Source organism: Crinia signifera, chromosome 2 (assembly GCF_055691185.1).
Source record: "Crinia signifera chromosome 2, ASM5569118v1, whole genome shotgun sequence".
Lineage (NCBI taxonomy): Eukaryota > Metazoa > Chordata > Amphibia > Anura > Myobatrachidae > Crinia > Crinia signifera.
The window spans coordinates 385,844,183-385,869,219 of NC_139218.1; the positions used below are offsets into that span (position 1 = coordinate 385,844,183).

The window sequence follows — 25,037 nt, forward strand, 5'->3', positions numbered from 1 at the left end:
TGTTGCGGCTGCTGGCTCTGTTGCCTAAAAAAACACTTTTATTGGAGTGATCAGAGTCACTGTGTGACGTTTGTGACTCTAAATCAGTGAAATTAACCTCTCTACGTCTTCTGCTAGCTGTATATTGCTCACGCCAGGGGCGTCTAGTATTCTGTCCAGTAAGCCAGGGGTAGACACGTAATTCACGATAATCCTCCTTTACCTTTTTGTATTTTCCCTTTTTGAAGGCTAGCAGATCTGATTTAAAGCTAGCAATTGTCTCATCCAATTTGGTCAACCAATCTGTTGAGGTGTCAGATTTCAATGTACCAACACCTTCCTTTTAACATATCAATATCTCTCTCTTTACAATTTCAATGTCATAATTCACTTGTTGGACAACCAAAACAATAAGATCAAAACTACATTGGTTAAGTATCGCACACCAATTTTTACAAAAATCTTTATTGGTGCGACCAATGGTTGGCTGATTTTTGATGCGGAAGCCCCTTGGTATGAGGCCCTCCTTGTAATACTGCGACAAGGTTAAGCCGTGTAGTTCTAATTCTACTAGTCTCTTGCGTAACCTCAGTAAATCAGCATGTACCTCCAAGGGACTATCCACATCAAAAGCCAATTCCTTAGTGTCTGAAAAAAGGATCTTATTCACATCCTTATCCAAAAATCTCTTGGTTCCCATAAGATCATTGGCATCAAAATCCATGGTAACAAATGTACCAAAAAACACTACAAGACACACAACACGTAACACAAATGTAGAATAATCCAAGAATGCTTTTTCAGCAAATAAGTGGTTAATTGACCACAACAATAGAAGCGGCGGTGCACTTGTAATGTCCAAATCCTGAACCATATGTAGTCCACAGAGCAAACGCACACGCTGACATGTATTGAAAAACTGTGCCAGGTATCAAATTGTATAAAGGTAAAGTCCTGAGTAGTACAGAACCACCGGCACCAGCAAATAAGGAAGTCCAATTGAAATTTCTTAATGCATATTTAATGCAAGCATATCTTCAAGCTCAGATATAAATAAGCATGGTATACATCACCCATCAGGCATTAGAGATACAAGGTAAATATTCCCGTCTCCTCGACGGCCGTTTCGGTGCAACAGCACCTTTTTCAAGAGGGTTTGACAATATACTGAGCAAAAGACCTGTGTATTATAGGGCATACAAGACACACTCACCTGCTCCCACTTGCGCTAATCACAGGGATCACGGACACCCACTCCCTATATATATAGGACACCCACTCCCTATATATATAGGAGAAAGTAAAAAAATAGAATCCAACCATAACTGTGAGGAGTTTGTATGTTCTCCCTGTGCTTGGGTGGGTTTCCTCCAGGTGCTCCGGTTTCCTTCCACAATCCAAAAATATACTGGTAGGTTAATTGGCTCCTAACAAAATTAACCCTAGACACGGCCCCGTTTACCTGAGTCCTAATTATGCAGCACACTTATACAGTGTCCGTGTCGACCTATGTCGACAGACGCCCAAAAACGTGGGAAAAAACTCATGTTGAGATTTTTCCATGTCGAACGTTTTTATGTCGACCCTTTGCTTGCGTCGAACTGTTGACCATGATGCATGTCGACATTTCCATGTGTCAACCGTTTTACTTTCAACCTAGAAGATGTCGACCTTATGATCCATACCCCATCTATCTGTGAGATGCCGATAACACAGTGTGTAGACTTTCTGCACAAGGCGCGGGTATTCTGTGACTCCGTGATGCCGCGGAGGGGACAAGCCATGGCGAGTATTTCATCTTCTAACAGTGGCAGAACAGGATTCTGAATATGGTAATGGTCACCATCTGCTGCTGCTGCAACTAGTACCTGCCAAAACGCTGAAACAATAGCAAAATGAGTGTAATTCACAGCCAGCGGTTGGCGGGACCTCTTGGTGCGATACACACCAATTACGCAGATTAATTAGTATTCTTCCGCTCCCCATTGGTTCCAAAGCCAAAATAAAAAACCTCCCATGTAAAATAGTTCATCCTAGAACATGGATTTGTGCAATATAGAAAAAAACGTTTCATGATAGGGGCAGTGCGTGTACTCAGGCGCCGCGCACAACAGAATGCATTTAATTAAAGCCACATTTAGGTTTCGCATTAAATCTTGTTGCCAAATATGAGAAAAATACAAATGGAATGTAAGAGATCCCCTGGAAGGTCCTTATATTACACAGAAACGGGATTCATTTCAGGAAGATCCGAGCTGTTGTCAGCGTTTGTGGAAGATCCGCACAGCAAGCAGTGGTGTAGCTAGGTGCCACGGTGCCCGGAGCAAGGGCATGTTTCACGCCCCCCGATTTGTAGTAGGCGGAGCTCTTGTGTGTTTAAAAGGGGGCGTGGCCTAACATTATACCTCACCGTAATGCCCATTGCACAGTTTAGCGAACTTTGTAATACCCATTAACACATAATGCCACACACGATGCCCATTACATACTATATAACACACCGTAATGCCCATTACATACTATATAACACACCGTAATGCTCATTACATACTATATAACACACCGTAATGCCCATTACATACTATATAACACACCGTAATGCCCATTACATACTATATAACAAACCGTAATGCCCATTACATACTATATAACACACCATAATGCCCATTACATACTATATAACAAACCATAATGCCCATTACATACTATATAATACTGTAATGCCCATTACAAACTATATAACACACCGTAATGCCCATTACATACTATATAACACACTGTAATGCCCATTACATACTATATAACACACCGTAATGCCCATTACATACTATATAACACACCGTAATGCTCATTACATACTATATAACACACCGTAATGCCCATTACATACTATATAACAAACCGTAATGCCCATTACATACTATATAACACACCATAATGCCCATTACATACTATATAACAAACCGTAATGCCCATTACATACTATATAATACTGTAATGCCCATTACAAACTATATAACACACTGTAATGCCCATTACATACTATATAACACACTGTAATGCCCATTACATACTATATAATACACCGTAATGCCCATTATATACTATATAACACACCGTAATGCTCATTACATACTATATAACACACCGTAATGCCCATTACATACTATATAACACACTGTAATGCCCATTACATACTATATAACACACCGTAATGCCCATTACATACTATATAACAAACCGTAATGCCCATTACATACTATATAATACTGTAATGCCCATTACAAACTATATAACACACCGTAATGCCCATTACATACTATATAACACCGTAATGCCCATTACATACTATATAACACACTGTAATGCACAATACATACTATATAACACACCGTAGTGCCCATCACATACTATATAACAGGGCTGGGCAACACCGGCCCTCCAGATGTTAGGGAACTACATATCCCAGGATGCTTTGCATTAGTTTCAGCATGGCCACATAGCAAAACTAATGCAAAGCATCCTTGGATGTGTAGTTCACTAACATCTGGAGGGCCGGTGTTGCCCAGGCCTGCTATATAACAAACTGTAATGCCCATCACATACTATATAACACACCGTAATGCCCATTACATACTATATAACAACCCGTAATGCCCATCACATACTATATAACACACCGTAATGCCCATCACATACTATATAATAAACTGTAATGCCCATTACATACTATATAACACACCGTAGTGCCCATCACATAATATATATCAAACTATAATGCCCATTACACATTTAACACATAAGTGCCACTTACCTACATGCTCATTGCTTGGAACTTCATGCTCGATGCCAGCGGATTCATGCTCGATGACATGGGGCTTCATGCTCATTGCCAAGGGGGACTGAAATAGCTCATTGCCAAGGGGGGACTGCAGCCCGCCCGCTTCCCGCTGTGCCACATAATACCATTGCTGCATATTGCCGAGCCCCCGCTAGTAACACCAACCTTCTCCCTGCGTGATTATTTCATATTACCCCCAAGACACCCCTTTCCCCAGGAGTAGTGCTAGCACCTCAGCAGAACCAGGGAGGCACCGACCTCTCTCTGCTCTGCACCCTGCTGATGATGCTGCCGGCCATGTTTCTGGTACACTGGACTAGCCATGTTCCCAGCAGTGCCCCTGCCCATCTGAGGAGCACTGTAAGCGCTGACTCCAGAAAACGGGGAGGGAGACAGCTGGCTCCCCGCGCAAAGCTCCTGCTGCAACTGATTTCCGGCTGACAGGACAACCCTGCACAGCGGAGGTGGTTCTGCACTGCTGTCATATACAATAGATGATGTGCAGCAGCAGCACCACCTATTAAACAGCCGGGCACAGCAGGGAGCGGGCGGATGGGAAAGCGGGGTAGTGGGTGGATGGGAGAGCAGGGGAGCGGGCGAGCTGGGCAGGGGAGCCGGTGGTGAACTGCTCCGATGCCCTGTGATTTTTCAGCGCCCGGAGTTTGTGCTCCACCGGCTCCGCCCTCCCTAAGCCCCTGATTCCATGTACACAGTTAAAACACTGCATCTGATGGTGACCATACACTTGTGCAATCGGATGCGATGCAACATTGTGGTGGGATTTCCCATTGCATTCAATGTGCTTTTGGTACTTGTTTCCTAGAACGGCCACAATCGTGATTGATCGTGGCTCTTAATTAAGGGACACGATCCTCACGATGTGGCCGATTTTTTACAATTTTTTGCCTTTGAATGACAGAAATCGGGTCAATCGGTCGGTCGCGACCAATTAAAATCGGCCGCGATGCGACCGACCGATTCACCCGATTTTTCCATAGACTTCAATGTTAAAAAATCTTTTAACATTGAAATCGGGAGGATCGCGTCGGTCTTGTGCCATTATAATGGCACAAGATGAGATGGACTTGATTAAGTCCATCTCACATAGGGAAAAATGATAAAAAAGGTGAAATGGGCCAATATGACCCATTTCACATTTTTTATGTGCCCGCCATGACCCCACGATAGACGTCAACCCGAAGCGTGGCGAGCGCAGCGAGCCCGCGAGGGGCGGCGGTACGCGTCCTCCGACCTTTTCATTCCCCTACTATCCACGTCGGCGTGGAGTTGAGAATATATAGTGTGGCGAGCGCAGCGAGCCACCGAGCCCGAAGCGTGGCGAGCGCAGCGAGCCCCGCGAGGGGACGCGTATACCTGTGAAGTTATACGCGTCCCCTCGCGGGGCTCGCTGCGCTCGCCACGCTTCGGGCTCGGTGGCTCGCTGCGCTCGCCACACTATATATTCTCAACTCCACGCCGACGTGGATAGTAGGGGAATGAAAAGGTCGGAGGACGCGCACCGCCGCCCCTCGCGGGCTCGCTGCGCTCGCCACGCTTCGGGTTGACGTCTATCGTGGGGTCTAGCCCACTTAGTAACATTTGGGGGGGCAATTGAAAAAAATCGGGTGAAAAAAAAAAAAAATCGGCTGAAAAATCGGTCGGTCGGATCGGTCGCATCGCATGCGACCAAATCGCATGCGATGCGATCGATCCGATTTTTTATCTTCCGACCACAACGATCTAAATCGTTGTGGCCGTGCTAGGAAACAAGTACCGTGCTTTTTTCCAGGTATGGATCATTGGCAGGGGTTAAAGTGAGGGGGAACCTTTAATGGTGAGGTGGAACATTTTAACCTCCACATTGGCCCTGCACAGTAAGGGCGGGATGTATTAATATACATCGCCGCCCTTCGCCTGACAGCCGCCGCGATGCTGCCGCATATGTACTAACCCCTGCGATACCTGTGATGTGGTCTGTGGGGGTATCCGTCACCTCCCGGCGGCTGCCACCGTCCCCCTGCGTCTCCTCCTCCCCATTGAAGCTGGATGTCCTCCCGGCTGTGACACCTGGGGGAGGAGGAGATCAAAGGAGGACGGGAGGGGGGGCGCACAGACGGCGGGCCGCGAAATAAGCCCATAGGCTTCTATAGGGTATCGCCACCCAGAAGGTGGCGATACCCTACAATGCATTGACGGGGCGGCGGGGTTTTAATACATAGGGAAATGCGGTAAAACGGGTGTTTTACCGTATTTTCCAGTTAGTACATCCCGCCCTAATTCTTACAGAAGAGCATTGTAGTTTGCAGGGGATGCTAAAAAACCTTCCACTGCCCTAATGGGGGGAGGGGAGGGGGTGTAATTAGGTGGCATAGAGAAATGAGTTCCCCCACCTCTGCATAACCACTTTAAGCCCTGATCATTGGGTAGACAGCATGATGGTCGATAAGCATTAGGTCGACACCATTAGGTCGACATGCATTAAGGTCAACATGCAGGAAGTTTGACATGGGTTAGGTCGACAGAGTCATTAGGTCGACAGTATAAAGGTCGACATGGGGTTTTCATATTTTTTTTTGTCCCAAATTTCAACACAGTCGGCATGCACTCACCCTGCTTCAGGCTCAGTGCCTTTCTGTGTCCCCCCGCTGTTCATTTAATAGCGCTTGCACTGCAGAGAAATCCTTCGAAGGTTACTTTTCCTCTGCCCGGCGTTTGCAGCTGCGGCATGACCCAGGAGGGCTTGTATCTCTGCATTAGCGACAATGCACGTGCACAGTGTTCCACCATCAAAAGAGGGTCCAAATTTGGACCTGTGTAAGCAACCACTGCGGGGGGGGGGGGGGGGGGGGTTACATTTATTTTTTAGTAATTTTTCACCATTTCACATTTTCCATTGTGAGTATGGGAAATGTGATCTGCTTACTTCAAAAATGTGACTTAATGGCCCTTTAATGTATTCAGGTTATTTTAGTAAAAGATGTATTAATAAACCAGCCATAGAATCTTTAGCACAGCTATCACTTTGTATCCCTCACCCACGCTAAGTAATAGCTATTGGGACATCTAGTTAGTCCTATGCGAATCGTGTGCTTTTCTTAATAATTGTGTCCTGCTAAACATTTCCATGAAGTTGTTCTTTCTTATGTTAGAAATGACGGGGAGGTTTGGTTAGCAGAATAAGTGCTCAGCGCACACTAATACATACTTACCTACTTTTGAAAAGTAGTTTCAGGGAGATTATAGTTGGTAGTAGGATTTTGCACAGCGCCCCATTGAGGGGGCGCATCACGCCCCACCCAAAGGACGTGTCTAGTTCCATATATGGAGATATTGTGAAAAGAGATTGTGAACGTGGCACCTAGAAGCGTGGGTGTATACTGCTACATCTGAGAATGAAAATGACTTGAAGATGATCCCCAAATAAGTTAGTAAGAGCTACTATACTTGGTAATGTGCTGGGAAATGGTGCTGATGATTCAGTGTAAATGTATTTGTCTCTCATTCCTTTTTTCCCAAAAAATGTAACAGTGTAATGTGGGCTAGGCGACATGAGGGAGATTGCTAGACTAATGAGGGACAGAGGGAGATTGCTGCTATGTCAGGGAGTCTCCTGCAGAATGCAGGATTGGAGGTAATTATGATGTAACAGTCTAATGCGGGCTAGGTGACGAGGGAGATTGCTAGACTAATGAGGGAGAGAGGGAGATTGCTGCTATGTCAGGGAGTCTCCTGCAGAATGCAGGAGGGGAGGTAACTATGATGTAACAGTGTAATGTGGGCTAGGTGAAATGAGGGAGATTGCTAGACTAATGACGGAGAGAGGGAGATTGCTGTTATGTCAGGGAGTCTCCTGCAGAATGCAGGAGGGGAGGTAACTATGATGTAACAGTGTAATGTGGGCTAGGCGACATGAGGGAGATTGCTAGACTAATGAGGGACAGAGGGAGATTGCTGCTATGTCAGGGAGTCTCCTGCAGAATGCAGGAGGGGAGGTAATTATGATGTAACAGTCTAATGCGGGCTAGGTGACGAGGGAGATTGCTAGACTAATGAGGGAGAGAGGGAGATTGCTGCTATGTCAGGGAGTCTCCTGCAGAATGCAGGAGGGTAGGCAACTATGATGTAACAGTGTAATGTGGGCTAGGTGAAATTAGGGAGATTGCTAGACTAATGACGAAGAGAGGGAGATTGCTGTTATGTCAGGGAGTCTCCTGCAGAATGCAGGAGGGGAGGTAACTATGATGTAACAGTGTAATGTGGGCTAGGCGACATGAGGGAGATTGCTAGACTAATGAGGGACAGAGGGAGATTGCTGCTATGTCAGGGAGTCTCGTGCAGAATGCAGGAGGGGAGGTAATTATGATGTAACAGTCTAATGCGGGCTAGGTGACGAGGGAGATTGCTAGACTAATGAGGGAGAGAGGGAGATTGCTGCTATGTCAGGGAGTCTCCTGCAGAATGCAGGAGGGTAGGCAACTATGATGTAACAGTGTAATGTGGGCTAGGGGACATGAGGGAGATTGCTAGACTAATGAGGAAGATAGGGAGATTGCTGCTATTTCATGGAGTCTCCTGCAGAATGCAGGAGACGAGGTAACTATGATGTAACAGTGTAATGTGGGCTAGGTGACATGAGGGAGATTGCTAGACTAATGAAGGGCAACTAAAATGGTGCATGGCCTACATCACAAAACGTACCAGGAAAGACTAAAAGATCTTAATATGTATAGTTTGGAGCAGAGAAGGGAAGGGGGGGACATGATAGAAACTTTCAAATATATCAAGGGTTTTAACAAGGTACAGGTGGGAGACATTCTTCACAGGAAGAGGAGCAACAGAACACGAGGACATGCACTGAAACTAGAGGGAGGAAGATTCAGGGGAAATTTGAGGAAGAATTACTTCACAGAAAGAGTAGTAGATAAGTGGAATAGCCTCCCATCAGAGGTGGTAGAGGCAAATACAGTAGTACAATTTAAACATGCTTGGGATAGGCATATTGATATCCTTACAAAAAAATAAGGATCAAATATGGTTTGAGGTAACATGTTTAAAAAAGGGGCAGACTAGATGGGCCAAGTGGTTCTTATCTGCCGTCAAATTCTATGTTTATATGTTTCTATGTAATGAGGAAGATAGGGAGATTGCTGCTATTTCAGGGAGTCTCCTGCAGAATGCCGGAGGGGAGGTAACTATGGTGTAACAGTGTAATGTGGGCTAGGTGACATGAGGGAGATTGCTAGACTAATTAGGTAGAGAGGGAGATTGCTGCTATGTCAGGGAGTCTCCTGCAGAATGCAGGAGGGGAGGTAACTATGATGTAACAGTGTAATGTGGGCTAGGTGACATGAGGGAGATTGCTAGACTAATGAGGGAGAGAGGGAGATTGCTGCTATGTCAGGGAGTCTCCTGCAGAATGCAGTAGGTGAGGTAACTATGATGTAACAGTGTAATGTGGGCTAGGTGACATGAGGGAGATTACTAGACTAATAAGGGAGAGAGGGAGATTGCTGCTATGTCAGGGAGTCTCCTGCAGAATGCAGGAGGGGAGATAACTATGATGTAACAGTGTAATGTGGGCTAGGTGACATGAGGGAGATTACTAGACTAATGAGGGAGAGAGGGAGATTACTGCTATGTCAGGGAGTCTCCTGCAGAATGCAGGAGGGGAGGTAACTATGCACTAATAGCTCAATAACTGAGCCTGCTGTCTCTATAGCTGGGTCAGACTGGACACCTTACTGTGCCTGAAGGTGCCCATACACCAGTCCGATTTGGCCTATTTTTTCCGTTCCAGACGGATCAGCCCAATATATCAGATGATAACTGCACAAATTTGGTGGTGTTTAATAAGAGGTCAGATCTGATGCGCATGTGCTTCGGATCGGATCCTGTAGATCATACATGTAATTGAAAGGGAAATCAGAACTCCCATCTTGGTAAATTTACCCCCAAGTGTGTATCCAGCTTTAGAGCACCATCAGTTGTCTGCCTCTGAAGCTGCCCACACAGGAATGGATGATTCGTCCGTTTTCAACCAATTGGAACAATCTGTCGCTTAAAACTGACGATGTGTGGGCAGGATAACAATCCAATGTGTGTACACGCTGGTCCCTTCACCATGCAGAAGGATCAACTACCGGTTGTGCACCATTTTGCACACATCGTTCCAGATAGTTCCATGATGAACGATGTGGCAATGATGTGTTATATGATTTGTAGTCATTAAACAACCCATCTAACCCTCTGATTACTCAATGGGATATTGTTCGGCCAGTGTGAGTGTTCCGGATCTCAAGGAAAATTGCATAAGATATTGGATTGTTCATTATATCTATCCGTATGTGGGCACCTTTAGAATGACCAATAATTCCACCTTTAGGATCCCATAACCTGACTTGCAGGGGGATCACTCATATATAGATGTCCAGATGAAAAGTGAAAACGGGCTGCAGCACAGAACATTTCACACCAATTACGATCACCCAGCCTGCATTACCACATATTACCACATGATGGCAGACTTTGTCTACAAATGAAACGTTTCTCATTTCTAGATGTCTGGCCAACAAATAGACTGTTTATCATTTCTAATCCTCCTAATTACTATTGCGCTCTAGGATATGGGGGTTTTACAGATGTAGCCCCTGCCATCCTTGGCTGGGGCTCGCCAGACCCTCCCTGCTGGCGAGCGCTGGCGGACAGGGGCTACACTGAATCTGGGTGTGGATCGTACGTCAACAGTCACTTTCTACCCATTTTTATGTTGACGTGCAGTAGGACGAGAATGTCAAAAAGTTGACCGGGTCATTAGGTGGATATGTAGAAAGTACACACTTGAAAAGGTTGACAGTAGGATGGCCAATCCCGGGATCGGAATCAGATGGATCCGGATTTGGCCCTAAAAATGCCAGGATTTGAATCCTGGGATTGGAGCTTCCAATCCTGGAATCCCGGGATTAGCCTGCGCATGCGCAAATCTAATGCTGGGCAGCGCTGAGCATCCACTCAGACGCTGCCCGGCTGCTCCTGACCGCGGCTGTGCGGCTCTGCGGCAGTGCGCAGCATGACGTGATATCGCTGCGCTGCGATGACTACCTGCTGCTCCACTCCCACCCACCACACTGCCCACGGCTTCCACCCACTGCATTATACCTGGTTCCTGCCTGCCACAGCACCTCCAGCTCCCAACTGCCGCACCACCGCCCGGTTCTCGACCGCCTCACCACCAGGTAAGTGACACTGCGGGGCACCCAGTTTCAGGGGAGAGGGCGATTAAAGTTTGTCATTACACTTACGAACTCAATCCCGAGAAACCCGGGATTGGCATCGCCAGTTGACAGGTACTAAAGGTTGACACCGTCAGAAAGTCAACATGGAAATGGTTGCGATGGAAAAGGTAGACATGGTTTTTTTTCTGTGTTAAAGCTCACAATTTAGTGTACGCCGCGCCCCTCACGAGACTCACTTAATTCGCCATGCTTCAGAGAGGTCAGAAGTCCCAATCGTAAAACACACAGGGAAAAAAATTGTGTCAACCATGGTCATGTTGACCTTTTGTACCTGTCACCTTTAATCACTGTCAACTTTTTACAGGTTGATCTTTTCACCATGTCGACCTTTTCTGACTGTCAACTTAATGTATGATGACAATATGGCTGTCGACACCTGGAACCCCAGAAACCAATGCCCTTTTCTTTGGTTGCCCATTACAGTTGTGTTTGTCATGCCTGATGTGTGTTGTAGGAGGCTGCGGAGACATACACAGTACCCGGATGAGCACCAGCTGTAAATCTTTCCTACAGGCCGGTCCACAAGCTGCCGCCCAGCCCCTGGCAGCCTCCGCGATGTTGGCAGGACAGAATGTCCCATTTCATTTTGTGTTCATCTGACATAAGAGTCACACAGGCAGCAACCAAGTGCTGACTCTTTACCGGCAAAGGCGTGTTTTATTCAGCACTATCGGGGTAATTCAAACCTGCTCGCTATGCTGCATATGCTCGCAGACGAGCAAACTGGTAAAGGCTGCCCACCGGCCCCCTCCGCTGCGCAAATCCCCACATTGCGGCCGCACAAGTGAAAAAACATTTAATGGTCGCTGAGCATTGAATAGAGCATTGAGTAGAGGTCCCCTGTATATTTGCAACCAGCACCAGGGTCCAACAGTCAGCAGGGTAATGCAGAGCCAGATTAAGGTCTAAATGGGCCTGGAGCTGACAATTATCAAGGGCCTATTATGCGCAATAATAGGGGTGTGGCCAGCACCTAATAATGTGTAGGGCGTGACCAGTGTTCTGTTTGGGTAGTATGCTCATGGGTGTGTCTCTATTTTTGTAAATACTTTCAACTAATTATATATGCCGGGAAAAGGCAGGGGGCTGGCATAGGAAAAACGCAGGGAGATAAATTGGCAGGTGCCCTCCAAAGGTGCACATGCAGGATACCGATGTTCTAAGATACTTGCGGGGTGAGGCGGCACTCCAGTCATAAAAAAAATACTGAAAGCCAAAACTTGGTAGACAACATTTCAGCACCTTTTATGTGGTCACCTAAGTTTACCACACCATATACCCCTTATACAAATCATGCAACACAATAGTAACCCCCTTTTACTGTACTTGCCTCTTACACATTATGCCACATGAAATGAGCCAAAATTCACACTATGGCACACGGATTGAGTCAAAATTCATGTTATGCCATACAGATTAAGGCAAAATTCACATTTTGCCACATGGATTGAGCCAAAATACACACTATACCAAACAGATTGAGCAATAATGCACAATATGCTTTACAAACAGGGGCATTACGCGCCAAATGCGCACATTACATGCCCCTTACATGTTAAGCCACACACCGTAATGAGTATTAAAAATTATGCTACATAAGTGCTGCTCATTGCCAGGGGTCCTATGCTCGTTGCCATGTGGGATTACATGCTCATTGCCAAGGGGGAATACATGCTCGCAGTAACTGGGGGACAGCCACCACCGGGCAGAAATGACAGCCATTGACAGCCGGGCAGAGAGCAGGTGGCTGCCCGGCTGTATTCAGAGCACTGCAGGTCCCGGCTATTTGAAATAATACCCCTTTCACACCAGAAAATGCAGGGACTTACCTGGAAATATGGTCCCAGGATCATACAGGGACATTCTCGGATTGGCCCCTTTTACACCAGCCTAGTCCCTGCATTTTCTGGTGTGAGGGGGAGAGAAAACTACCCACCCCCCCCCCCTCCCCCCAATTAACCGACCAGCTATATCTTTGTAACCATCTGACCCATTTACATGAGTATCATATTTAAGAACTTTTGAGTGGGGTTCGAATGATTTGGTCCTGTGAAACTGGGCCGTTTGGTTCCAGAGAAATCTTCCCTCAAACAACATGAACAGCCATAAAATAAAAAAATTGGTTTATCCGCAATATCTCTGGAACCAATGAACACATATGGACAAACCTGTTATCAGATTGAAGGCCCAGCGATTTGGGTTCGAAAGAGCTTCTGTGATGCCGGAGGGGCGACTGACAGCCATTGGAACTGAGTGGGGGTCGGAATTAGCGGGTCCCATGTTATCCTACTTTGCCTGATGGTATCTCCGGTTCCCGGCGGGCTAGCGACACGGGTCAGGGCTCGTTGGACATTTATACAGCTTTTTCCAAGAAGATACATAAATATGGTTTTCTCCAGGACAATTCTGATTTATTTAAAAAACAAAACGACATGTACAGTATTCCTAATAATTAATGAATAATTGCAGACCCAGTCAGCGAGGGTGTGGATCGTATGGTCAATCATAAGTTGGTCGACAGTCATTAGGGCGACACAACTAGGTCGACATGCAGAAAGGTCGACATGGGTCTAGGTCGGCATGATATACGGTCGACATGTCATTAGGTTGACACAAGCATTAGGTCGACATGGTCTAGGTCAGGGGTCTTTAACCCATGGCCCGCGGGCCACGAGTGGCCCGCGGAGCTGATCTCAGTGGCCCACTGCCCGCCGGCCTGCCATGCACAGGATTTTTTTTTTTTATTAAAACAAAATGCTGCCGAGGGAGGCAGTGTAATGGAGTCCCCTTGGGTGCCGCCTACCCGATTTCCATTGGCTGCAGGCAGGGCAGAGGAGTTTATCCAGCGCAGCTGAGGGAGGAGGAGGCACGTCTGGTCACGAGCTGGGGAGTTGGGACCCGGCAAAGCTGCGGGAGGAGGAGACGCAGCTGGCGGGAGCAGGGGACCCGGCACTGGAACTGCAGGAGGAGGAGGCACAGCTGGCGGAGGGGACCCGGCGAAACTGCAGGAGGAGGCATGGATGGTGGAAGCAGGTGACCCGTCAAAGCTGCAGGATGAGGAGGTACATCTGTCGGGAGCAGGGGACCTGGCAAAGCTGCAGGCATTACTGGGGGCATTGTGTGGGGGGCATTTCTGGGGGCATTGTGTGTGAGGGGCACTGCTGGGGCATTGTGTGTGAGGGGCACTGCTGGGGCATTGTGTGAGGGGCACTGCTGGGGCATTGTGTGAGGGGCACTGCTGGAGCATTGTGTGAGGGGCACTGCTGGGGCATTGTGTGTGAGAGGCACTGCTGGGGAATTGTGTGTGAGGGGCATTGCTGGGGCATTGTGTGTGATGGGCACTGCTGGGGCATTGTGTGTGAGGGGCACTGCTGGGGCATTGTGTGAGGGGCACTGCTGGGGCATTGTGTGAGGGGCACTGCTGGGGCATTGTGTGAGGGGCACTGCTGGGGTATTAGGTGAGGGGCACTGCTGGGGCATCATATGTATAAGCAGGAGTACTGCTGGCATTATGGTCTGTGGCATAATGGGCATCAGTGTGGGGCATAATGTGCAATGGGCATAATTTTGTGTGGATTAATGTGTAATGGGCATCACGGTGCGGCATAATGTGTAATGGGCATTACGGTGTATGACATAATGTACAACAGGTATTACGGTGTGTGGCATAATGTCGAATGGACACTATGGTGTGATGCACAATGTGTAATGGGCATTACGGATAAACAGTGTAACAGTGTATATTGATTTAAGTAGCCTTTCATTGTTTGGGTTTGATCTGTGAGGCGTACTAGGTCACTGTGTGGGCCTTCATGTTTATATGTCACCACGTCCCTTATAATTAGGTCACACACATTTTTGGGAGTGCGCCCACGGCGCGTGCAATTTATTCAATATCAAATTATATATGGGGGGGGGGGGGGCACATATTTTACTGTTTGCACTGGAACCCAAATTGGCTGCTGATAACTATTGGGGTGTGTGTGTGTGAGGGGTTATGTGCTGAGTATGGGCGGCTGTGCCAACTATCTATGAAGGACTGTGCTGACGTTATAGGGGAGCTGTGATTCTATGGGGCTGTCCGAAATTCCGTAGGCGATTTTAGTGGCCCTCGGGCTTCACTGGATTTTTTTAGGTGGCCCACGCTGTCTTAAAGGTCGAAGACCCCTGGTCTAGGTCGACAGTTAGGAGGTCGACATGGGGTTTTTCACTGTTGCACCGTGTCCCCTCACATGGCTCGCTTCGCTTGGCACACTATTTTATTGCCCCATGCCGACCTTTCAGCATGTCGACCTAGTGGTGTCGACATAATGCCTGTCGACCTAATGACCGTATCCCGTCAGCGACACCTAGCACAGAACAGCTGAAGATGAGATATTGGCACAGCCGTTTGGTATGAATGGCTGCCTCCATTATCGGACTCTTGTATAAAAGTGTCTGTGCGTGTTCTGTGCAGTTCTAGAGCCTTGAACATCTCGACCATCTGTGGAACTAGAGGCGACGCCCACACTGACGGCTTGACTAATGAGATTAATCATCTAATGGGGGAAGGGGTGGGGCTCATTTCCAAACCAGAACCATGCAGCCCGCAGTGTATTTCATGATGTACTGTATATTTACTCCTACTATCTAGCCAATCAAATGCGCACGTCATGATGTTTTTGGGGCGCCAACCGTAGCCAATCAGATGGCAGAAACTTTCACTGGGCTATAATATGTCCGCAATAGAAATAGTAACAAACTTTAATTGTTTTTTTTTTCTGCTGTTACTTGTGGACATTAATACGAACTATTATATTATTCTCCAAAAATATTTCTTTATTTACGGCTGAGAATACTGCGGAGAATTAATTGACTATTATTATGATAATAAAAATCGCTTAAACTGGTCAAAATCACCAATTATTATTATGATAATAAAACTACTCGTCGACAACGTTTTTTTCTGTGACTAAAATGTAACGATAACAAAAATAGGAATTTCTTAATAACGATATGACTGAATAATAATCGATGTCATCATGACGAAAATTGACTAGACAAAAATGCTGTAACATTTCCCTCTGGCCACCTCCCGGGTGTATTTTTTGAGTGACTGATTTATTGGATTGTTTAATAATAATATTTTATACAGTGTTTCCCATCCTCTCTGTCCTTAGATTTACTGCGCAGACATGTCTGTCATGAGAATCATTCTGTCAGTTTATATAGCTAACTATTTACTTCACTTTAGCTAAATAGCGATATATTATAATATGCATCCTTACAGCTTAATGTTATGCACTAGACTAGTACTGTACAGGCTGATTATCTCTTATCCAAAATGCTCAGGGCCAGAAGAATTTTGAATAATGATTTATTCCATATTTTGGAATATTTTTAAATTTGAATGATGTATCTTGAGGTATCTTGCATTTATGTTGTATAAGCACATGCAACACACACAAATAGATTTCATTTGTGAATGAAACAAGGTCCCAAAACATGAAATAAAGTTCCCAAAACATGAAAAAAACATGAAATAAATCTAAGACACTGAATTTGAATGCTAAATAATTATTTTATTGGATATATTTAGTGCCAGTTACATCATATCCCCGGTAGTGCCAGTTACATATCATGTCCCCAGTTGTGCCAATTACATATCATGTAGCGAATCGCGGTAATTCAACGAGACGGCCGGGGCAGCTGCTTGGGAGATGCGGAGGGTGAGGCAGAATCCGGGAAGATTGTCCACCTTTTCGAGGTGCCGGGAGAGGGACCCGATTTCCGGGACCCTCCGGGGCCAATCTGGGAGGGTAGGCAACCCTGTATCAAAAGTTTACATAACCCAGTTCTTAATACCGTGTATTGCCCCCTTTAACATCAATGAGAGCTTGAAGTCTTGTGGTAGTTGTGGATGAGGCTCTTTATTTTCGCAGATGGTAAAGCTGCCCATTCTTTTTGACAAAAAGCCTCCAGTTCCTGTGAATTCTTGGGCTGTCCTACATGAACTGCACATTTGAGATCTCCCCAGAGTGGCTCAATGATACTGAGGTCAGGAGACTGAAATGGCCACTCCAGAACCTTCACTTTATTCTGCTGTAGCCAATGACAGGTCGACTTGGCCTTGTATTTTGGATCATTGTTAGCGGCGTAGCTACGTTTTGGGCGTTAGGGGGGGGCTGCTGTATGGGGGCGGCCATTTTGTGGTGGTCCTCAGCAGAAGAACGGAGCCGCCGGGACCAGCGAACTAGGTAAGCCTGCGGGGGATTGGGGGAGGTGTAACTATAGCACCGCAGCCCCCGGCGCCCCCATAAGAAAGGTGTCACCACAGGTGATGGCAATCCTACATTACTAAGGAACTCCAGGAGCAGAGCATTGTGTCCCTCCTGGAGAGGGTAATGTTGGGAGGTATGCTACGGTACTTATGTAATATCTGGGCTCCCGTTTTTCTTATGAGACCGCGTCCCCTTGCGGGGCTCGCTGCGCTCGCCACGCTGCGTGCACGGTGGCTCGCTGCGCTCGCCACACTATATAAAATCAACTCCATGCGTAGTTGGATAGTAGGGGTATGAAAAAATGGGGTGCATTTAACATGGGAGCCCAGATAATACATAAGTACCTATGCTACTTATACCCCTTTCACACTCGCAGAGCCGGATTATACCCGGTAATGTGTTCCCTGATGCTTCCTGGGAATGTAGCCGGGAATGTACCCTTTCACACTGCACTAAGACCTGGGATCAACCCGGGACAGCCCCATTCACACTGATCCTGGGAATTCCCCGCAAATACATATGCATGTCATTAGAAATGGACTCCAGGGCTCTGAAAGATGACATCAACATTTGGAAGCCCAAGAAAGCTCCAATCAGCAGCTTTTTTAAAGTCCCGTGTACCCAATCCCGGGTACGGGACCATTCACACTGACCGCATCCCGGGTCGATTCCGGAATCTACCCAGGACAGGACCTGGGTAGAAATCCCGGGATGTTTATACTGGGATATTCTTTCAAGACCCTTTCACACTGAGCTAAATACCGGGTTGATGCGCGTTCATGTGCAAAAACCCGGGATATTTTTGCAAGTGTGAAAGGGGTATTACTTGTATCAGGCAGGTTGTATTTTTTTCTAGTGACACAGTAGTATTCTTTAATTATTTAAATTAACACTTTTAATTAAAAACCGATTATATCCTTGAATTAATATTTGCAGAAAATAAATAATCTGCGGTGAAGGAATTAGCATTTGTGTTGCACTGGTGTGATACCTAGATTACAAAACACATAGGTGAGAGGTATACAAAATATTCAAGGGAATGATAGAGAAATGTTCTTCAGCAAAATCCATTGCAGTATCATTAAACTGCAAATGACTAAATCATTGACTAAAATTAGACTAACATGTTAGTCAGGAGGCACTGACTAAATCAGGACTAAGACGAAAATAAAAAATGTACTAAAACGTGACATTTAATTTAGTCGAATGTTAAGAAAGTGACTAAGACTAAAACTTTATTGAAAATCCTTGCCAAAATTAATACTGCGGGGCTACAATGATGTGATTTGTGCCATTTTGCCCTCTTCCTGGCCACATGAATATGCCAGTTATTATCCATTCATCCTGCCCATTTTACTAGGGTGCGGGCAGGATATAGGACAGGGGTAACCAACTCCAGTTCTCGAGAGCTACCAACAGTTAAGGTGCCCATATACTAGTAAGATTTATCTTCAGATCTGGCTGGTTGGAACAATAACATGGTTATGGATGAGTGACAGTTTGTCAGTTTTCCAGCATTTCCAAGCAAATGGTCAACTGTCATTTGCTCTCATCCATAACCGTGTTTTTGTTCCAACCAGACAGATCTGCAGATAAATCTGCGTGTGTATGGCCACCTTTAACGTTTTCCAGGTCTCCTCACAGAATCGCAAGAGAAGTAATTAGCTCCAGTGGGGGCTACCCCATCATTTTTTAGCCTCCCACAACTTCCAGGAAATTGGGCATGTATGGACTAAAGCAGTTGCATAGCAAGGGCACCACAGCCCTAGTGGTGGCGAGAAGGAGCCTGCACCAAGGGGTTGCAAAAATGGCCACCACTTTCATGGAGACAGATACTAGAGGTCTAACTGGAAAAAGCGTATCCTGTGTTGACTGCTATATGGTCCAGGGACGCAGGTCTGTTCACTCTGCATGACCCTGCTATCACCTTTCCTTGTTGGAGAGAGATAAAGTACCGGCCAGCTCCTAATTTTTCAAGAGCCCTGTGAATATTCACCAGCCAATTAGCTCCTAACTGGCACATTACAGACCGTGGGGCAGATGTACTAAGCTCGGTAAAGTGATGAAGTGGAAGGTGAAAATGCACCATCCATTCAGCTCCAAACTGTCAAGCTACAGCCTGGGTATAAAATTGGCAGTTGTGAGCTAATTGACTGGTGCTTTATCAATTTCCAGTTCAACACTTCATCAGGCTTAATACATCTGCCCCAAAGCCTGTAGCATGACAGGAGCTTACCGGTTGGTACTTTACCTCCCTCTCCTCTTTCTCCTAAGATTAGTACATAGACTTCTTTATCAGAAGTCATTGAGAGGCTTTTGGTCAAGATATGAAGGCAAGAGGCGGCAGGCTAATTGCTATCATGCAGGACACTGAGGGAATCTGAGGGGACCTCTCATATCGCTATTGGTATAATTACTTGTAATATAAAAGTTTCCCTTAAGGATTTTGCACATTTTAAGCCACAGCACCAAAACTCATTCATACAGATATATAATTTACTACAGATTTTACACACCTTGGCGTAACATTTCTATATATGAGGTATTGCACAGCTGCTATACACAAAAAGTCTTTTTTTTTGGGGGGGGGGGGGGGGGGGAACAATTTTTTTTTTTAACACAATGATCCGCGCTGACATACAGATAAACCGTGACACAATATGTCTCCTGCTCCGCTTCCTTTTCTAGGAGCTCTCAACTGAACCCATATGAAGACAGCCCAACCCCTGCTCACCTGTTATGGCTGTGGCATTACTCTAGTCCCAGGATGCGGCCTACAGGAATTCATGTTATCGCAACTTCCTGTTTATTACTGGCTACATTTTTGGACTGACAATAAGCGGAGTGCGGGGGAAGGACTCATCCCTCACATTAGGAAAAGGTAAGTGACATGTCTTGTGTATTATAATAGCATTTTAATATCAGGACATGCGTTAATCGGGGCTGCCTACTTTCTAGCTGCCCTCTCCAGGATAGGGCAGACAGGTCCGTGGGGGGTGGGGGGGTGGGGCAACCAGCGGTACGAAAAAGGTTGATGTGGAAGAGCTATGACGGAAATGTACTGTTTGGGGGTGTGCGGTTGCTTCATTATTGCCACACCCCCCGCCGTGCAATGCCAATAATACAGGCATTGCACAGCGGGGGGCGGGTCTATGATAACGCAGTTTGCGTCATTTGAGCCCCATGGACCCAATTTTTGGTAGCCCCCTGGCCAGTGCGAGATGGTAGGCAGTCCAGGTGTTAATACAAGTATTATATAAAGTATTATAACAATATAGTCTACCGTATATCATCACAGGATTAGACATGGGGTAAATTTAATAAAGGTTCTAAAACCTTTTTTTGTAATAAAAAAAATCACATACTGTCCATCGTTTTCTAGGATAGAATAGAGAAATGACAGAATCGGATAGGTTGGTATGGGCAACATCACCTCTTTTTATTTTGAAAACCTTTAGGAAGTTTACCCCGTATTGTCTCATTACAATTGGAAACAGTAATCCCTAATACTACAGAATCTCCTTAGCGCTAATAATGTTATATAAAGTCAACTATTTCATACCATATAAACGTTAATTGCATACTAGAACAATACGATTTACAGAACACATGGTATAGTTAGAAAATCATCATTAAATTATATACAAAGGTCAATCTAAAGTTAACGGAACGCAGTCATTATTCACAGTTCAGTTCCTCGGTAAAGAAAATATATTGTCTTTTTTTGGGGGGGTCAGGAGTTCAAAGGCAACTCAAAGGCGATGTGGGCCCTTAGCCATAGTCAAATCCGCAAGCATATAAAACCCACTCTAAGTTTATTTACTAAAGGTCGTGATTTTAATAGAAGGAAATTGACCTTTAGTGCTAAACATACTCATTTAATTCTTCAAAAACACTACGGATTAACTTTTTGAAATATTTTTTTTTTATTATTATAATTACATACAATTGCATTGCTTATTCAGTCTGGTTTACAGATTGTAGTCTGATAACGAACAAAAGGGAAACACATACAAACAACGACAATGTTTTCTGAAATGCGTATACAGCATTGTCAAGTGTATACACTACCTAAAAATCAGATATGGCTTTCAGTAACGTCCAATCCTGCAACCGTTAACAATAAAAAAAACTAGAATAGCTTATTTTATGGCAAGAGTTTCGAATCAAAACCAAAACGACAAAATAACACAAAAAAAAAACAAAAACAAACAAAAACAAAAGGTGAATAATAATCTTATAATCACTTGTATACAAGTAAAAACCGTCTGTTAAGTTGCTAATTATTTGTGGCTGAGTGGTTTTATTGCACGGCTCTCGGTAAAGGGGCCCTTAGGGAAAATACTTTCTATATACAGACCTACAAAACAGGATAACCGATTCTGTTATAGCCTGTGCTACAGTCGTAAAACATTTGGGGCAGGGTGCAGTCACTGTAGCAGGGGGTAAATGATGCTAGGTTGGGACAGCTGTCTTCCAATGACGTCGGCATGGATGAGTCAGTGCTGCTTGCAAATGCAGGGGCTGGCATGGGGACACATTTCAAACTTTCATTCAGGTTCGGGCTGCAAGTTCCCACGGGACTCTTTTTAATTGGATTACATGGGTTCCAAGGGTCGGAATAAAGGAGCCCATTTAGTAAGTGATACGGCTCGTACACGGAATGTTCTGCTGTGATGTCTTGTTGTATCCTTACAGATGCTCCCTGAATAATCTCTTGCTCCGAGATCATGCTGTTGTAATCGGGGCCCAGTAGGTCGAAAAACTCTATGGGTTCTTGGTTGCCTTTCTCCAGCTCTATAAAAGTGACTCCGGAGTTGGGTAGCCGCCCCAAGGAACAATTTGCCGGCTCGGTGAAGAAGGAAGGGGGGAGGTTGCGATTTCGCAAGGGCACTTTCTTGCATTTCTCCCCACGAACCTCCTTGGCGTTGTCAAAAAGGGCAGCAAGGCTCTTGTTCTGCAAGTTGGCTTGGGTGCTGTCCCGCTTTGGGGGCGGCTTGCAATGATAACTTTGGGGGCTAGAGCTGCTAGGAGAGGCAGCCTGGCATTTAGGGGACCCTTGGCTTACCACCCCATTGCTGATCATACCTGTGCACCTTTTGATCTGCTTTTGCAGGTACTTCCGGTGGTTCACCTTTCGCTTAGACTTCACCGGCTTGTCCAAGGCCAGCTTGATGTTGCTGGAAGCTGTGTTTATGAAGCTAAGAAGATCCTTACTGGATTCCTTGTAGTCTCCACTATCGACGGCACCCAGAAAATCCACTCCTTCTTGATAGCCCTTATCGAAGTCCACAGAAGATCCCGGGAAATACAAGGGCATAAAATGATGATTCATTATTGCTGCTTGGACAGCCATCGTTGGGAAACAATCCTTTGTCTATCGGGAACCAAACCTATCAGTCAGGGACAACTTTTTTGCACCTGTTGTCATTGCAGGTAGCCTTGGATCATATTGTGATGTAAGTCCTGGGTAGAGGTCCAGGCTGGTCCTTTTAAACTAATCTTGAGTCGAGTTACTATCAACAAATAGTTTTTCCAGTGCAGAACGTCATCCTTGTATAAGAAACGCAAATTCCTCCAAGAGTTCCAGCCAGGAAAAGTATAGTTTTAGGTTGGACGTGACAAAGCAGAGAGACGCAGTCCGTGGGAGCCTCTTCCCAGCAGCATCTTCTCAGTTTAATGTGTTCTCACCAGAAACACACAGCCTGAAGGGGGTGGGAGGGGCAGAAGAGTAGGAGGTCTGCAGCGCTTAATGGTATCAGCTTTCACTAAATCCATGGGGTGGGAATGACTGGGAATAAAGACTGCACTGTGCTTTCTTCCTCCACCACAGAGCAAAATACAATCCCCGCTTTCCATTCAAGCCTGAAATAACACAAATACTCATGTTTTCTTAATAGAAGTTTTTTTTTTAGGGGGGCGAGTGGGTGGCAGAGGTGGAATTTGGTTTTGTATTTTTTTTTAAATAATTAACTTGGATTTAACACGCATTTTTTTAAATGCTCTCTCAAATTGTGATGCACTAATGATTATTAATGTTCTTGCTAAATAGTAATAGCAAAAAAATTGTTACTCAGGCCCTCATTCTGATTGACTGGGTCCCCGGTGTGTTCGCATGGGGGACCAATGTTTTCTTACTGCGCATGCGCATATTCGCACATGGCGGGGGGGGGGGGGCGAGATGGAGACAGGAAGGGGGCATTCCTGGGTGTATCTCCATGGATGCAGTGGTAAATTATCGCAAATCACGGCTTTCAGGGGGAGGGGCTAAATATGCAAATTGTGTCGTTTAGCCCCATGCCCTCCTCGAAGACCCGCGAATCGCAGGATTTGCCGTACTGGGGGGTGGGGCTTGATGATGTCTACATCAGGCCCCACCCCTCAAAGTGCTGCTGACAGTCTCCTCCCTGGGCTGCGCTCACCACACTTTATAAAATAAACTCCACGCCGACGTGGATAGTGGGGGTATGAACAGGTCGGGAGGACGCGTACCGCTGCGCTCGCCACGCTTCTGCTGGAACACAACGCTGATGCTGACAGGGATGCTGACTACGCTGCTGGCTGCGATGCTGATGGGACGCTACGCTGTCTACGTAAGTGTCGCCGTGAGACTACACAAGTACCAGAATATAATATAATGGCGAGCGCAGTGAGCTATGTGAGGGGACGTGGTACACTTATACGGTGTCGCCGACATGGGCACCGTCTACTGTACCGAGTCCCCTCACATGCCTCGCTTCGCTCACCATGTCAATCAAGTGGATTTTAAATGTGGTCACGGAAATCGGAAGCTTTATTTTTTTGATCCCTTTTTTCCTTAAATAGGCCTGCTCAAAATAGGGCAACACTGTTTAAACATTGAGATGAAATGAATCAGCATCCTGGTTCTGCACCAAGAGGAGAATAAAAACGAAGCCTGGGGGTCAGACACCTTCTTTATCGCTGAAGTGGATAATCGCATCTCAAGGATCCAGGAAACATTATATGGCCATTTAACCACACTATGGAGGGGCAAACGGGCCGCTGTGCAGCTAAGGGGTTAATGAGGCAGCAATGAGGGTGAATGCAATGTGAGCAAATATCCGGGGGATTGCAGAGAAATCCCCTCCGAAATAAAAAGAGCTGGATCCTATTATTGGGGGGTAGAATTAATCCAAGTAAACAGCTTAAAGGGCTCAGGCACGGTTAGCTGGGGAACTTGATTGCCTCCTATAAATAGCACCATTCCGTGACAATGGCCTGGCATGCATCGGAGGGCTCCTTTCACTTGTATTTAGGCTCATTTACATACTATAGGTGGGGATTACAGATTATCGGGGATGCGTAATTGCAGTTAGCATGCACGGTCGCTTAAACACTGACATTCTGCGGATCCTATGGATAACTGCAGCATCAGAGGGGCAGAAGGAAAAACTAATTCATCACATTCCTGTCCAGAGATCTTGTATTTTGTGTTATGTATGCATCATGATAATTAGTTTTACTGAGCCTCTGTGATTAAAAATGATAATATATTACAATTATTTCAATCACTGTTGTCATTTTGCATGAGGTGAAGTACCACCAGTGACCACTAGAGGCCACTCACCGATGGACCAAATTACTCCTTAAGGGCGGGATGTATTAATATACATCGCCGCCCTTCGCATGGCAGCCGCCATGCTA

At 45.8% G+C, this 25,037-nt stretch overlaps 1 protein-coding gene across 1 annotated transcript; it reads right to left on the minus strand.

Annotated features, from left to right (window-relative positions):
• Window positions 1-20,789: 20,789 nt before the first annotated feature.
• Window positions 20,790-23,124, minus strand: FAM181B (family with sequence similarity 181 member B). The gene has a single exon (XM_083170249.1). The coding sequence runs from the start codon at window positions 22,726-22,728 to the stop codon at window positions 21,733-21,735; it is 996 nt and encodes a 331-aa protein (XP_083026375.1). The 5' UTR covers window positions 22,729-23,124; the 3' UTR covers window positions 20,790-21,732.
• Between the last annotated feature and the right edge of the window lie 1,913 nt (window positions 23,125-25,037).